We start from the raw sequence: 17,190 nt of genomic DNA, 5'->3' as shown, positions 1-17,190 counted from the left end.
CAGGCATGTGCTCTATCCACTAAGTCATGCTCACGCAACCCACCCTGGTCCTCCTGACTCCCAGTCCCAATCCTTTCCTACTAGGTCAGGCAGCCTATTTTCCCATTTTTCAGATGGGGAAGGGGAGGAGCACTGATCCTTTTTTTTTTAATGGTATTTGTTAAACTTTTACTATGTGCCAGGTAGTGTACTAAGCGCTGGGGTAGATGGAAGATAATCGGATTGGACACACTCCTTGTCACACACAGGACTCACGGCCTTAATCCCCATTTTACAGATGAGGTAATTGTTGGTTTGTTTTTGTTTTAAGGTACTTGTTAAGCACGTATTATGTCAAACATTGTTCTAAGGGCTGGGGTAGGCTCAAGTTAATTAGGTTCGACACAGTCCCTGTCCTGTGTGGGGGCTGACAGTCTTAAGCAGGAGGGAGAAAAGAGATTTAATCTTCATTATTACTGATGAGGAAACTGCAGCATAGAGAAGTTAAGGGACTTGGCCAAGGTCACACAGCAAGCAAATGGCAGAGCAACTGGCCGAGCAGGGACGATAACCCAGGTCCTCTGATTCCCAGGCTCTGGCTCTTTCCACCGGGCCACGCTGCTTCTCATCTTCAGAAGAAGATGGGAGAGAACTGGGGTTAGCAGAAAATCAACAAGAGAAATTGAATTCATGAAACTTAAAATTTCATGAGTTTAAATTTCAATTGTTGATTTTCTGCTTCCGATTAGGGCTTGACAGGTAACTCTGTAGAGAATTTAACCCCGAGGCCAAGACAGCTTACGTGGAAAACTCCAAGAAACTCTTAAATCCTGCATCTCTCAGATAGCATGGATGACACTTGTGGACTTGTAGCCTCCAAATCCTTTTTCAAAACCAAACAATTATAAGAACAATAACTGTGGTATTTGGTAAGCACCTACTATGGCCAAGGACTGTTTCTTTTTTTAAAAAAGGTTTCTGCTAAGCGCTTATTATGTACACACAGCAGACAAGTGGCGGAGCTGGGACCCACGGCTTGCCACTGTCAGGTGACACCCAATCCACGTCCCACATGTGGCACACTGTCTTTACTCCCCCTTTTACAGATGAGAGATCTGAGGCCCAGAGTGGTGTAGTGACTCGCCCAAGGTCACACAGCAGACAAGTGGTGGATTCAGGATTAGAACCCGGGTTCTTCTGACTCCCAGGCCCCAGCTCTGCAGCGTGGCTCAGTGGAAAGAGCACAGGCTTGGGAGTCAGAGGTCATGGGTTCTAATCCCGGCTCCACCACTTATCGGCTGTGTGACTTTGGGCAAGTCACTTCACTTCTCTATACCTCAGTTACCTCATCTGTGAAATGGGGATTAAGACTGTGAGCCCCACGTGGGACAATCTGATCACCTTGTATCTCCCCAGTGCTTACACCAGTGCTTTGCACCTAGTAAGCGCTTAACAAATACCGTCATTATTATTACCCATTAGGCCGTGCTGCTTCTCTGTTCCACACTTGTACTAAGCACTGGGGTAACTACAAGATGATGAGGGCAAACGCAATCCTTGTCCCATATGGGGCTCACAGTCCAATGGAGAGGGGGAACAGGTAAAAATCTCCATTTTTCAGGTGGAAAATCCGAAGCCCAGATTCCACTGCCCTTGGAGCTGTCTTGCTACTCCTCAGGAGGACAAGATAAGGTAGATTGGTCCATTTCTGATTAGCAGCTATGTTCCCAGGAAATTGGATAATTAATGACTTGCTGATTGTGGCTGGTGCCCTCATTTTTGCTTTGTGATGGGCCTCCTATTCCTGCTCTCAACTGGAGGCCTATTCCCGGCTATTCCCAAAGATTTTTCCCGCTTCACGGAGGCTGAACGGGATGGCATCACCCCCTAGTGGCAGGAGGGTGGCCCTGGAAATCAGGAGACTGGGATTCTAATCCTGGCTCTGCCCCCGGACTGCTGCGTTTTTTGTTTTTTTACTGGTATTTGTTAGGTGCTTATTAGGTACCAGGCACTGTATTAAGCACTAGGCTAGGTACAAGTTAACCAGGTTGGACACAGTCCCTGTCCCCCAAGGGGCTCTCACTTTAAACCCCTATTTTAAAGATGAGGTAACCAAGGCCCAGACACATCATAATAACTGTGGAATCTGTTAGGAGTTTATTATGTGCTAGGCACTGTACTAAGCGCTGGGGTGTAAACAAGGAAATTGGGTTGGGACACAGTCCTTGTCCCATATGGGGCTCACAATAATAATAGTAATAATAATAATGTTGGTATTTGTTAAGTGCTTACTATGTGCCAAGCACCGTTCTAAGCGTTGGGGGGCGGGTACAAGGCAATCGAGGTTGTCCCACGTGGGGCTCACAGTCTTAATCCCCACTTTACAGATGAGGGAACTGAGGCCCAGGCCACGATTCCTGAGGGAGCCTGATTGGGAGGGATATTCCGCTCAGGCCTTGCGTCCACATCCATAAGCACTGCCAGTGATGCCCATCCATGCCACCTTCTTAGAACCTGTACAGTGGCTCTGACAACATTCTTTCATTCATTCAATCAATCATATTGAATGTGTGCTTACCATGTGCAAAGCACTGTATTAAGCGCTTGGGAGACTACAATAGAACAGCAAACAGACATATTCCTGCCCACAACAAACTCACAGTCATTTCTTGGCCTCCTCTCCATCTGAAAGAAATCCTTACCATTAGACTCCAATATTGTCCCCCAGCTCTCTCCATCTTCCATAATTTAAGTGCATAGCTATAAATGATACATTATAAATTATTTCTTTATCTCAATATCCGCCTCCCCCTCTAGAGTGGAAGTTCTTTGTGGGCAAAGAATATGTCTGTTTACCATAGTATTGTCCTCTCCCAAGTGCTGAGACCAGTGCTCTGCACACAGTAAGCTTTTGCAATAAATATTATTGATTGATTGCTATTGGCTCCCTTTACTTCCCAGTCCAACATCTTCCCACCTCCCATTCCCAGACGAAGCCCTCCTTTCAAGCAGTAGGGCTCGAAAGTTGGGAGTTGGGAGCAGGGAAATGGTGTGTGTGTGTGTTGGACAGGACAGTGAACAACCACTATCAGCGGGTGAGAGATTTAAGCTTCTTAGAAAAAAAAAATCTCCCTCAGGGCATCACCCCCTTCCAGCCTTGATCCATTTTATTTTAAATCCACGTTTCCTTTCATTTCCTTTCTTTTATGGCCACCTGATGCGGGGGTGGGGGGTGGGGGGGGCGATCAATACCACCCTGAGCTACGCCAACTTGAAACGCATTCGGTTGTCTGATGTGGAGACTGACTCCGGGGAGGGGGGGTGGTTTGGACGACCCCTCGCTCCCAGCACTCCCCACTGAAATCGTGGCCACAACCCTTTTCAGGCGCTGGCATCGCCCGCCCTGAAGCTTATGGACAGTGCTGCTCGATGGTCGGTGCCCCGTGTGCCAATGGGTGGCGAGAATAAATACGATTGAATAGGCCTCTAGTGCCTGTGAGGGGGCAGAAATCACCATGGCAAAGCTACCGTTTAACTTCTCATCTCCCCCTCCAGGCCCCCTCGCTCCCCTTGGCATCTCCTGGATACTCAGTCTCTCAGTTGATCATATTTATTGAGAGCTTACTGTGTGCAGGGCACTGTACTAAGTGCTTGGGAGAGGACAACTGATCAATATAACAGACTGGGTCCTCTAAGCATGTTGATTGCTGATCCACCCCCAGCCCCACAGCACTTATGGACATGTAGGTGATAAAAAGCAGCGTGGCTTAATGGAAAGGGCCTGGGCTTGGGAGTCGGAGCTCGTGGGTTCTAATCCCGGCTCTGCAACTTGTCAGCTGTGTGACTTTGGGCAAGTCATTTAACTTCTCTGTGCCTCAGTTACCTCAGCTGTAAAATGGGGATTAAATGTGTGAGCCCCATGTGGGACAACCTGATTACCCTGTATCTATCCCAGGGCTTAGAACAGTGCATGGCACATAGTAAGTGCTTAACAAATATCATAATTATTATTATTATTTCTCTGTGCCTCAGTTACCTCATCGGTAAAATGGGGACTACGACTGTGAGCCCCACTTGGGACAACCCCACCACCCTGTATCTACCCCCGTGCTTAGAACAGTGCCTGACACATAGTAAGTGCTTAACAAATACCATTATTATTACTATTATTATTATTATTACTTGCTGTAACAAACTTCTTTTTATGTGCTGTAACTTAACCTAGTACAAGCCCCTCAGTCCAAGCCTCCCACCCGTGAAGATGAGATAAAGCAAGAAGACCCAAATTGTCACTTGTCTTATGCCGCTGAGTCAATAGTGACATCTCAGACACATCTCTCCCAAAACGCCCTGCTCTCCATCTACCATTGTTCTGGTAGTGCATCCAGAGAGTTTTCTTGGTAAAAATCCGGAAGCGGTTTACCATTGCTGCCCTCCGCACAGTAAACTCGAGTTTCCGCCCTCGACTCTCTCCCGTGCCGCTGCTGCCCAGCACGGGGGAGTTTTGACTTGTAGCAGATCCCCTTGCTAGCCACTGACCAAGCTAGGAATGGAATGGACAGGCCTCTGCTTGACTCTCCCTCCCACAGCCGAGACTGGAAGAGGACTGGAAACTCTCCAGGTGCCACCCTGAGAGGGAAAATCGTCACTAATCAACCAGATAAGCAGATAAACCAAGAGCGGAGAGTCATCCTTTGGTCCTTGTCAGAAGCGGGGTAGCAGAAGGACTCACAGCTGATTTGCTCTCCTGCCCCTTCCACCAAATAGCGGGAAAAGAAGTGTCCTGCCTATCCCCAACTAGAATAGACTGCTCTTTCCATCTTTATGGGGATGAGGCCAAGCTCACTTTCAGAGCAACAGACTCTGTCTGTCCTCACCCACAGAGATCTGTATTACTATTGCAATAATAAACCTCTGTGCTGCATTGCTGTGACTTGATCCTTTTTGTAAAACTCAACGACCGTCATCACCCTCATCATCAACAACATCATCGTCTCCGCCGTCATCTCCCTCGCCACCGCTACCGTCGCACCAAGGGTGGCCACGAGAGACCTAAGATAGGCAGAGACACTCACAATGATAACGTGGGATCAGGAGAAATGGCTTGAATGCATTTTGGAAGGATCTGTTATGACATGCTCCGCAGACGTTTGTAGATAGCTTTCAAATCTTAATAGCTGATTTTAAAGCAACCAATTATGAAGTCCTCAAACGCGGGATATATAGCAAGTAAATCACTTAATGCATGTCTCCAGAGAAGACTAGAGGTTACACCACTTACAATAAATTATTGCGGGGGTTGGGGGGGGGGGGGGGCAGGGAGAGCCATTTCCATAATCTTGCATTGATAAAGTATTTATAAATGTGAATTTTGCTTCTATTGTGCCTGATCCGTTTCCGTCACCATTGTAGAAGCGTCAGAGGAAGGTGAGATGGTTGAAGCACCTGTCCCATTCCCAGCTGCCCTGTGGGCAGGGCATTGGATTTACGTACCTAATCATATCCATCCTCAGCAGTAATGATGAATGATGTAAATGTAAATTCCGTGTCGGTCAAGGAATGTGTTTCTTGTTTGTTTGTACTTGCCAGGAGACACTCCAAAAACCACTAATGATAGTAGTAGTAGTGGTAGTAATAGTAGTAGCAGCTTTTTTATCGCATTTGCTGAGCGCTTACTGTGTGCCCACCTATGTACTAAGCACTGAGGAGATATAAGAAAGTCATATTGGACACAGTCCCTGTTCCACTTGGGGCTGCCAGACTAAGTAGGAAGGCGTAGGATTGAATCCCCATTTTCCAGATGAAGAGACTAAGGCCTGGAGAAGTGAAATGACATGCCCAAGGTGACACAGCAGATAAGGAGCAGAGGTGGGGTTAGAACTCAGGTTCTCTGACAAACAGGTCTACGGTCTTTCTACTAGGCCACTCGGCCTAGTAACTTCCCCAGTAACTTCCGATGATTGATTATTACATTGTTAGGTCTTCGTGGGCAGGGATCACGTCTCCTGTGCTGCCTCCCCTCTCCTCAAGAACCTCGAACGGCTGCCCATCCACCTCCACATCCAACAAAAACTCCTCACCACCAGCTTTAAAGCCGTCCATCAGGTCGCCCCCTCCTACCTCATCTCGCTGATCTCCTCCAGCCCGGCCCACACACTCCGCTCCTCCAATGCCAGCTCACTCCCTGGGCCCCCATCTCGTCTATCTCACCATGGACCACTTTCTCACATCCTCCCCCTACCCTAGCACTCCCTCCCCATCCATATATGCCAGACCACGACTCTCTCCACTGATGAAGCCCTCTTTTCCCCCGGCTCACTCTCCCTTCTGCGTCATGTATGCGCTTAGATCTAGACCTTTGGACATTTAATATTTACCCCACACCAACCCCACAGCACTTATGGTATTTTTTTAAGCACTTACTATGAGCCAAGCACTGTTCTAAGCACTGGGGTAGATACAAAATAATCAGGTTGTCCCATATGGGACTCACAGTCTTTATCCCCAGTTTTCAGTTGAGATACCTGAGGCATGGAGAAATTAAGTGGCTTGCCCATGGTCACACAGCAGACAAGCAACGGAGCCAGGATTAGAACCCACACCCTCTGATTCCCAAATCACGTGCTTACGTACATATCTTTAAATTCTATATTCTAAATTAATTACTCATTCATACTGATGGCTGTCTCCCCCTCTAGACTGTAAGCTCGTTATGGGCAGGGAATGTGTCTGCTAACTCTATTGAACTGTACTCTCCCAACCACTTAGTATAGTGCTCTGAACATAGTAAGTGCTCAAAAAAATACCATTGATTGATTGATTGATTCTGCCTCTAGCGTACTCTTGCAAACTCTCTGCACTCAAATGGGGCACAATAAATACCACTGATTGATTGACTGATGAAAATCAATAGATATTACTCCTTTACTATGCATTTGGGAGAATCTAACTGGTAGGCATGATCCCTGCTCCCTAGCAGCATACAGCCCCCAGTGTGCAGAGCTCTGTAATAAGCACTTGGGAGAGGACAATAGAAGTAGTTGACCCGATCCCTGCCCTCGAGGAGCTTTCAGTCTACTGTGTGCAGAACACCTTATTATTGAGTGCCTAGGAGAGCCCAGGAGAGTTAGAAAAACGATTCCTGCCCCCTAAGGAGCTTTTTTCCCCCTCTGGTATTTGTTAAGCACTTATTAAAGAGGCAGGCACTGTTCTAAGTGCTGGCAAATAATCAGATTGGACACAGTCCCTGTCCCACATGGGCTCACAGTCTTAATCCCCATTTGACAGATGAGGGAACTGAGACTCAGAGAAGTGAAGTGACTTGCCCACAGTCACATAGCAGATAAGTGGTGGAGTGGGGATTAGAACCCAGGTCCATCTAACTCCCAGGCCCGTGCTCTTTCTCCTGGGCTGCGCTGCTTCTATGACTGTGTGCTGTGTGCAGAACACCGTACTGAGCACTTGGGAAGGTCCGATAGAGTTGGAAGACACGATCCTGCCCTCACGGAGCTTACTGTCTAATGGGAAAAACTGACAGAAGGTAATTTACAGGTAGGAGAAGAGAAAAGTTGGGTGAGTACGTTCTTACAAAGTAGGGCATGTAAGTGGATATGCTTGCTCAGAAGCAGTGTGGCCTAGTGGAAAGGGCACGAGTTTTGGAGTCAGAGGTCATGGGTACAAATCCCAGCTCTGCCACCTGTCAGCTGTGTGACTTTGGGCAAGTCACTTCACTTCTCTGGGCCTCAGTTCCCTCATCTGTAAAATGGGGATGAAGACTGTGAGCCCCTCGTGGGACAACCTGATCACCTTGTAACCTTCCCAGTGCTTAGAACAGTGATTTGCACATAGTAAGCACTTAATAAATGTCATCATTATTATTATTATTATTATAATTATTGCTGAGTGAGCTTGGGCAAGTCACTTCACTTCTCTTTGCCTCAGTTTCCTCAACTGTAAACTTGGGATTGAATACCTGTTCTCCCTCCTCTCCCTCCTCCTTCTCCTCCTTCTCCTCCTCCGCCTCCTCCTCAGACTACTACTACTACTACTATTAAATAAAAACAAAAGCATATTGTCTCATTGTCCAATAGGCCCTTCTGATTCTGGGGAGTCAGAGGACCTGGGTTCTAATCCCATCTCTGCCACTTAATCAGTTCTGGGACCATGAACAAGTCACTTCACTTTTCTGGGGCTCAGTCTCCTCACCTGCAAAATGGGGAATAAATCCTTGAGACTGAGATTGGGAGTCCCACGTGGGACAGGGACTGCGTCCAAACTGGTTTGCTTCTATCTACTCTGGTGCTTAGTACAGTACCTGAAACATTGTAAGCGCTTAATGAGCCCCAATTAAAAAAAAGAAAACTGGTAAAACTACCAGGTCCCCAGCACTCAGACGCCACATTACCTTTACAGGCCCCAGCAGCTCCCAGGTGATAGATGGCGGCTAGCACCCTCCAGATAGCTCTCTGCTCACTGGCCAAGATGCCCAGGGTCGTCATGGCCGCTTGCAGCTGGGTAAAGGCTGCTGCGGCTTTCTGCTTTTCTTCAGCCTGTGAGGAGACAAAAGCGAAAGGGAATCTGAGATTCTTTAGAGAACTAACTGAGCGGAGAAAAGTCCTGACTTTTAACCAGAAGCAAGGCAGGAGGTCTCACGGATTCGTGCAGGAGGAATGCTGTTGGCATTATTGCCCGCATTTTGTCTTTTTTATTGTATTTATTAAGCATTTATTATGTGCCAGGCACTGTTCTAAATGCTGGGGTAGATACAAGCTAATCAGGTTGGACACAGTCCCTGCCCACATGGGACTCACGGTCTTAATCCCCATTCACAGATGAGGGAACTGAGGCCCAGGGAGGTGAAGTGATTTGCTCAAGGTCACAGAGCAGACAAGTGGTGGAGCGGGGATTAGAACCCAGTTCCTTCTGACTCTCAGGCCAGAGGGCAATGCTGCAGCTGGGATTCCGGAAATCCTTGGGGAATGTGGGATATTAGAGTGCAAATTCTCCGGGACTGGGAGCAGGAGCCCTGACTTGTACTTCTATTGTTCTTTCCTGAGCATTTAATGTAGTGTTTGCACTCGGTAGGGGCTTTATAAATATTATGATTCCTATTAAAGACGTTCTCCAGAATCCTCTCCGGAAGGCATCTGGCCACTGCCTTGATTGCAATGGAGAATCAATCAATCAATCAATCAATCAATCGTATTTATTGAGTGCTTACTGTATGCAGAGCACTGTACTAAGTGCTTGGGAAGTACAAGTTGGCAACATATAGAGACAGTCCCTACCCAACAGTGGGCTCACAGTCTCAAAGGGGGAGACAGAGAACAAAACCAAACATACTAACAAAATAAAATAAATAGAATAGATATGTACAAGTAAAATAAATAAATAGAGTAATAAATATGTACAAACATATACACATATATACAGGTGCTGTGGGGAAGGGAAGAAGGTAAGATGAGGGGGATGGAGAGGGGGATGAGGGGGAGAGGAAAAGCACCTCATTCCAGTAATTTCCAATGCTGCTCATGTCTCTTAGGGGTTCACAGCCTGCTAGTTCTTTCCAGTTCTCTTGATATTTATGGAGAGTCTATTTTTTATGGCTGCCATTAAGTGCTTACTATGCGCCAGGCACTGTTCTAAGCACTGGGGTAGATACAAGCTAGTCAGATTGGACAGAGCCCTTGTCCCCCATGGGGCTCACAGTCTTCATCCCCATTTCACAGATGGGGGAACTGAGGCCCAGAGAAGTGAAGTGAATTGCTCAGGGTCACAGAGCAGACAAGGGGTGGAGTCGCGATTAGAACCCAGTCCTTCTGACTCCCAGGCCCATGCTCTATACGCTGGGCTAGGCTGTTTTCCCTGTCTTGATTACAACAGAGAATGGCACTTCATTCCAAGCTAGAGCCAAGCTATCTCTTTTCCTCCCTTCAAGGCCCTGCTGAGAGCTCACCTCCTCCAGGAGGCCTTCCCAGACTGAGCCCCTTCCTTCCTCTCCCCCTCGTCCCCCTCTCCATTCCCCCATCTTACCTCCTTCCCTTCCCCACAGCACCTGTATATATGTATATATGTTTGTACATATTTTTTACTCTATTTATTTATTTATTTTATTTGTACATATCTATTCTATTTATTTTATTTTGTTAGTATGTTTGGTTTTGTTCTCTGTCTCCCCCTTTTAGACTGTGAGCCCACTGTTGGGTAGGGACTGTCTCTATATGTTGCCAATTTGTACTTCCCAAGCGCTTAGTACAGTGCTCTGCACATAGTAAGCGCTCAATAAATACGATTGATGATGATGATGATGATTCCAATAATTTTCAGTGCTGCTAGTGTCTCTTAGGGGTTCACAGCCTGCTACCTATTTCCGGTATTCTTGATATTTATGGAAAGCCTATTTTTTTATGGCATTTGTTATGCGCTTACTGAATAACAGGCGCTGCACTATACACTGGGGTAGATACAAGCTCATTGGGTGGGACAGAGTCCGCATCCCACATCGGGCTCATTGGGTGGGACAGAGTCCACATCCCACATCGGGCTTACAGGCTTAATCCCCATTTTTAAGTTGAGCGAACTGAGGCCGAGAACTGAAGTGACTCGCGCAAGGTCACACATCAGACAGATGGCTGAGCTCATTGTGGGCAGGGAAAGTGTCTATTTATTGTTACATTGTACTCTCCCAAGTCCTCAGTACGGTGCTGGGCACACAGTAAGCGTTCAATGAATATGAATGAATGAATGGAATGACTGAGCCGGGATTAGAACCCAGGTCCTTCTGACTCCCACGCCTGATCTCTATCCCCTAGGCCATTCTGCTTCTCTGAACTCTTACCTAAAGATAGACAGAACCATTGCAAAAACATTGTTCCTATTCTCAAGGAACGTCTCTCAGCACATCTATTGCGGGCAGAGCATTGACGGATATCCATTTGTAAAAGTCAAACAATCCGGTGACAGAGCAACCCACCCCAGAAATATTTCAATTAATAGCAGGAGCATGTTCGGCTAATCAGTTATATTTCTAGGCAAGCTCACAAACACAAAGCCCCTAGCAACCCGGAAAATCACCTGGCAACAGCAGCGCCCACCAAAAGAGAGCACAGAAAAATCTTCTTTTGACCAAAGTGTTCTCGGTTATTTATGAGATTTTCAAGCCCCAGAGAAAGGACAGAGAAAGGACAAGGTCTATGTCTTTACTATTTGCTCTCATTCCTGAAGGTGAACATTCAATTTAAAATTACCCCAAGGCCCTAGAAGCCCCCTCTGCGACCGGGGAGAAAGAATACCCATTAGTCTGCAAGAAGCAGCATGGCCTAGTGGATAGAGCCAGGGCCTAGGAGTCAGTAGGACCTGGGTTCTAATCCTGGCTCTGCCACCTGCCCGCTGTGTGACCTTGGCTAAGTCACTTGACTTCTCTGTGCCTCAGTTACCTCATCTGTAAAATGGGGATTAAGACTGTAAGTCCCATGTGGGACAACCTGATCACCTTGCATCTACCCTAGCGCTTAGAACAGTGTTTGGCACATAGTAAGCGCTTAACAAATGCCATTATTATTATTATTACTACTATAGGGACTATGTCCAACCTAGTTATCTTGTATCTACCCAGCGCTTAGAACAGTGCCTGGCACACAGAAAGTGCTTAACAAACACCCCCAAAAAAAATAGGGAAATTGAGGAAACTCTGTTTTACTTTTTCTGGTTTCTTACTTTAGAGCTACTGAGAATTCATATACATATTAATGTCTGTCAACCTCCTCTAGTCTGTAAATTCGTTATGGGCAGGGAACATGTCTGCCAACTTGGTTGGACTGTAGTTCCCCCGAAAACTTAATACAGTATCTGCACACAGTAAGTGCTCAATAAATACCGCTAATTGATTGAATAAACAGGTGGGAAATGAGCTTTGAAAATGGTTCGGTTTTCTTTTTTTTGGACTAACTAAATCTAAATCCCTTTGAACTTCAAAATGTCAGGCTGTTCCTCTGAGAAGTAATGCTCTTTCTACTTTTCCTTTAAAGTCAAAAAATACGTCGCAAGAGACTGTGAATGTGTTTTACATTACAAGACTTTCAAGGTCGACCTCCTCCTTCAGTAGATTTGTAAAAGCTGTTCTGAATCATTAGCTAAATGAAGAGGTTGCAAATTCATCTATTCTCTCCGGTCTTTACTATGGCATCGGCCTCCTGGTTCACCTCCCTGCCTCCTGTCTCTCCCCATTTCAGTCCGTACTTCACCCTGCTGCCTGGATCGTTTTTCTGAAAATAGTTCTGCCCACATCTCCCCACTCCTTCTGAACCTTCAGTGATTGCCCTTCTGACTCCTCATCAAACAGAAACTCCTCACCACCGACTTTAAAGCACTCAATCACCCTGCCCCCTCCTCCCTCACCTAGCTGATTTCTTACCACAAGCCAGCCGGGACACCTCACTCTTCTAATGCCAGCCTACTCATTGTACCCTGCTCTCGTCTATCTTGCTGATGACGCCTTGCCCACGTCCTCCCTCTGGCCTAGGATGCCCTCCGCCTTCATATTCAACACTACCTCTCTCCTCACAGTCAAAGTCTTATTAAGGTCACATCTTCTCTGAGAGGCCATCTCCCATTAAACCATCTTTTCCCCTATTCCATCTCCCTTCTGCATCACCTACGCATTCAGATCTGTATCCTTTCAGGTTCCCACTCTCAGCCCCACTGCTCTCACATACATATCCATCATTTATTCATTTTTAACGTCTGTCTCCTCCTCTAGAAGGTAAGTTCCTTGTGGACAGGGAATGTGTCAACCAACACTATTGTACTGTGCTCTCCCGAGCGCTTAGTACAGTACTCTACCCACATCATCCTCATAGAGATGGTAGTTGAAACCATGGGAGCGAATGAGTTCTCCAAGACAGTGGTTGTAGATGGAGACTAGAAGGGGACCCAGAACTGAGCCCTGAGGGGCTCTCACAGTTAGGAGGTGGGAGGCAGAGGAGAAGCCCACAAAGGAGTGGCCAGACAGATAAGAGAAACAGGAGAGGACGGTGTCAGTGAAGCACAGTTTGGATACTGCTTCCAGGAGAAAGGGGTGGTCCACAGTGTCAAAGGCCATTGAGAGGTTGAGGAAGACTAGGATGGAGTAGAGGCTAGTGAATTTGGCGAGACAGTCACCGATCACCTTAGAGAGGGTGGGTTCTGTGGAGTGAGGGGGAGGGAAACCAGGTTGGAGGTGATTAAAAGAGAGAATTGGAAGAGAGGAACTTGAGACAGCAGGTGTGAGACAACTCGCTCAAGGATTTTGGAGAAGAATGGTAGGAAGGAAATGGGGCGATCACTGGAAGGAGCTGTGGGGTCAAGGGAGGGTGCTGTTAGCAATCAACATTTACTGAGCACTGACTAGGTGCAGAGCACTGCGCTAAGCATTTGGGAGAGTACAATATGAGCAGATGTCTTATTCCCATTTCAGAGATGAGGAAATGGAGGCTCATGTGTCTCTGTTGTGTTGATCAGTGTGGTGCCTAGATGAATTTTGGGTCAGCTTTTCACTCTCCCTGTCTCAGCCTTGTACTCTTCTAAGCACTTAGTACAGTGCTCTGCCCGCAGTCAGCACTCAATAAATATCACCGATTGATTAGCCCTGTATCGCCACCATAGACTTACAGCTGTAATAATAATAATAATGGTTTTTGTTAAGCACTTACTATGTGCAAATCACTGTTGGAAGCGCTGGGGAGGATACAAGGTCATCAGATTGCCCCACGTGGGGCTCACAGTCTTAATCCCCATTTTAAAGATGAGGGAACTGAGGCACAGAGAAGCTAAGTGACTTGCCCAACGTCACACAGCTGACAAGTGGCGGAGCTGGGATAAGAACCCACGTCCTCTGACTCCCAAGCCCAGGCTCTTTCCACTAAGCCACGCTGCTTCTCTAACGTGCTCTCCTGGTTCAAGTATTTTCACTTATCATGATGATTTTGGAGAGGAGTTAAAACCTTTTTGAAAATCACCCTGTGCGATTTCAAGTAACTCCGTAGCTGATTCCTCCCCATTGGCTCTCAGCTGGAGTAGGCCTCGATCCCCCGTTTCAAACTCAACATGGTCACGGGGTCCGATGGTTGATTTCTAGGCTCTCGTTCTCCTTTCCGTTCGCGCCTCCTCCAGAGAGATTTCCTCAATTAACCCCATTCTCCAACCTCCCGGCACTGTCCTTAAAGATCCATCCAACTCTGCTAAATGGCCCCCTGCCATGATGGTAATTACTAGGCCTTATGTGTGTGTGTGTGTGTGTGTGTGTGTGTGTGTGTGTGTGTTTCTGTGTCCATTGGCACACTCCCAAGTCATATTAGCTTATCACACTCATTGAATGGGTATTCAGCTGCCTTTTCAAATGGCAAGACTCAAAGGGGGCAATGAATCTAACACTCTGTACCATAAGCTGCTCACTGTGGGCAGGGAGGGAATGTGTCTGTTTACTAATGTATTGTACTCTACCAAATGCTTAATACAGTGCTCTGGACACAGTAAGCACTCAATAAATTTGATTGAATGAATAAATTACAGTGAGAACAAAACCACTCTATTCTGTATTCTTTGTTCGCTCATTTGCTGGGGAGCTGGGTTTGATTTTTATACTCCTGGGAGAGTATAATGAAAAAGAGTTGATAGACACATTTTTTGCCTACAGGGAACTTCCAATTCTGTTATGTCGTCCTCTCCCAAGTGCTTCGTACAGTACGCTGCACAGAGTAAGCACTCCACAAATACCACTGGTTGATTGATAGAGGCAGACACAGACATTAAAAGACAGATGGGGACAAAAGGGTGGGGTGAATATCACAACCTGATCACCTTCTATCCCACCCAGCGCTTAGAACAGCGCTTTGTACATAGTAAGTGCTTAATAAATGCCATCATTATTATTATCAAAAGCTTAAAAGGGCCAGCTCCAAGTGACCAGGCGTTGCAGAAGGGAGAGAGAGGAGGGGAAACGTTAGCTTATTTGGGGAAGGTCTTTTGAAGGCGATATGATTATAGTAAGGCTTTGAGGGCAGGGACAGAGGTGTCTTTAAGGAGATGACAGTTTAATGGGGGAGAGAAAGACATCAAAATAAATGACCAGTAAGAGAAGCAACCATGTAAAAGGACATGAATGTGATCAATCAATGGTATTTATTAAGATTTCTGTTCACTGCCCTCAGGAAGCTTACCATCTAATTGGAGACAGAACAAAATGATTTACAGATAGTGGGTTTAGAGGGGAGTAATAAGGGTAAAACAAGTCTATTACTTCCCCCTTCTGTCTGGATCCTGTTTCTCAAATGTCTTTCTGCCCACAACTGTCCACTTCTTTAAAATTCCTCTGTGTGGTCAGATTCCTCTCTCAAGGTAGCACCTGGAGAGTTTCCAGTCCTCTATCAGTCTTGGCTATGGAAGGGAGAGTCAAGCAGAGGCCTACCCATTCCATTCCTAGCTTGGCCAGTGGCTAGTGAGTGGCAGGCCATCTGCTACAAGGCAAAACTCACCCTTGCTGGGCAGCAGTGGCAGGGGAGAGAGTCGAGGGTGGAGACTCAGGTTTACTGCGTGGAAGGCGGCAATGGTAAACCGCTTCTGGATTTTTGCCAAGAAAACTCTTTGGATGCACTACCAGAATGATCGCAGATGGAGAGCGGGGCATTCCAGGAGAAAAGTGTCCGTGGTGTCGCTATGGGTCAGAAACAACTCGACGGTATAAGACAAGTGGTCAGTTTACTGAACTAAGCGCTTAGGAGAGTACACTATAACAGCGCTAGAAGACATAAGCTCTGGGGAGTGGGGATGGGAGAGTGCCAAAGGGCTTGGGCAAGTCACGTTATTTCTCTGGGCTTCAGTTTCCTCATCTGCAAAATGGGGATTGAAACTAGGAGCCCTGTGTGGGACAAGGGACTGTGTCCAATCCGATTTGCTTGTTTCTACCCCAGGGCTTAATACAGTGCCTGGCACATAGTAAACGCTTAACAAATATCACAATTATTATTATTATAGGTGGGAGAGTTCATCTGGACAGCAGGTTGCAAACTGATGAATTCCCAACACTCCAAGGACTTGATGGGCCCCCTGAAACACTGAAATGGCAGTTGAGGAATGGCTAAAGTGGGGAGATTGGGAATTATCCAGGGGAGGCCTCCTGGAAGAGGTGTGATTTCAGAAGGGCTTTGGAGATGGGGAGAGCAGTGGTCTGTCACAAGTGAAAGGAGAGGATATTCCTTGTTGAAGGGCTGGGAGACAGTGAGATGCCACCAGCGGGACGGATGAGAAAAAGGCACAGCAAAGAGGCCAGCTTGAGAAGAGTGAAGAGTGTGAGTGGGGTTTTAGTGGGAGAAAAGAAGCAATGTGGCCTAAAGGCTAGAGCCTGGGCCTGGGATTCAGAAGGACCTGGGTTTGAATCCCGGCTCCACCACTTGTCTGCTATGTGACCTGGGGCAAATCACTTCACTGGGCCTCAATTCCTTCATCTGGAAAATGGGGATTAAGACTGTGAGCCCCATGTGGAATGTGTACTGTGCCTACCCGGATTACCTTATCTCTATCTCAGCATTGAGATAGTGCTTGGCACATAGTAAGCACTTAAGAAATACCATAAAAAAACAAAAGAGAGAGAGAGAGATCTGATGGAGTGTCTTAAAGCCAGAGGTCTGGAGTTTCTGCTTAAGGCTGAGAGGAATGGCTTACAATTAGAGATTTTTTTTTTTTTAGAAGTTGACAGTTGTGAGCAGAATGACATTTGGGAAAAAGGATCTAGGCAGCAGGAGAAAGTATAGACTTGTTTTACCCATATTCTCCCCTCTAAACTCACTCTCTGGGCAGGAGCAGGTAGCAAAGCAGAGGATGGAGGCAATAATTCACCATAAATCTCCATTGGCTGCCTAGAGCTTTTCTCTTTCTCTCGCTCTCCTCCAACCCCCATTTGACTTACGACAGCACCGTCCGAGAAGCCCAATATCATCAACTCAACACCTGCCTTTAGCACTTAGACTTATACCCATCCACAGTACTTTCATAGATAGATATAAACATATATGGTAAATATTTAATCACTTATTCGGATTCATTCCACTATTTCATCCGAATAATACTTACTCTGACACCTCATCCATTTTTTAGAGGCTTTAATCCCTGTCAGATGCTCATTCTTCCTCTTACTGATGCTGTTTGTTCATAATTTTGCCTGTCTGTCTCCCCTATTCG

General features: G+C 46.6%; 1 protein-coding gene across 1 annotated transcript in view; it reads right to left on the bottom strand.

Annotated features, from left to right (window-relative positions):
• MYO18B (myosin XVIIIB) overlaps positions 1-17,190 on the bottom strand; it is a 149,371-nt gene that overhangs the window by 103,331 nt on the left and 28,850 nt on the right. The window contains exon 12 of the mRNA XM_038763467.1: positions 8,384-8,528. Within this exon, the coding sequence (XP_038619395.1) occupies positions 8,384-8,528 (145 nt within the window). The remainder of the gene's footprint in view (positions 1-8,383; positions 8,529-17,190) is intronic.

The sequence above is a fragment of the Tachyglossus aculeatus genome, chromosome 21 (assembly GCF_015852505.1).
Source record: "Tachyglossus aculeatus isolate mTacAcu1 chromosome 21, mTacAcu1.pri, whole genome shotgun sequence".
Taxonomy (NCBI): Eukaryota; Metazoa; Chordata; class Mammalia; order Monotremata; family Tachyglossidae; genus Tachyglossus; species Tachyglossus aculeatus.
The sequence above is the reverse complement of the archived record's forward strand: the minus strand, read 5'-3'. Positions and strand labels throughout refer to the sequence as shown.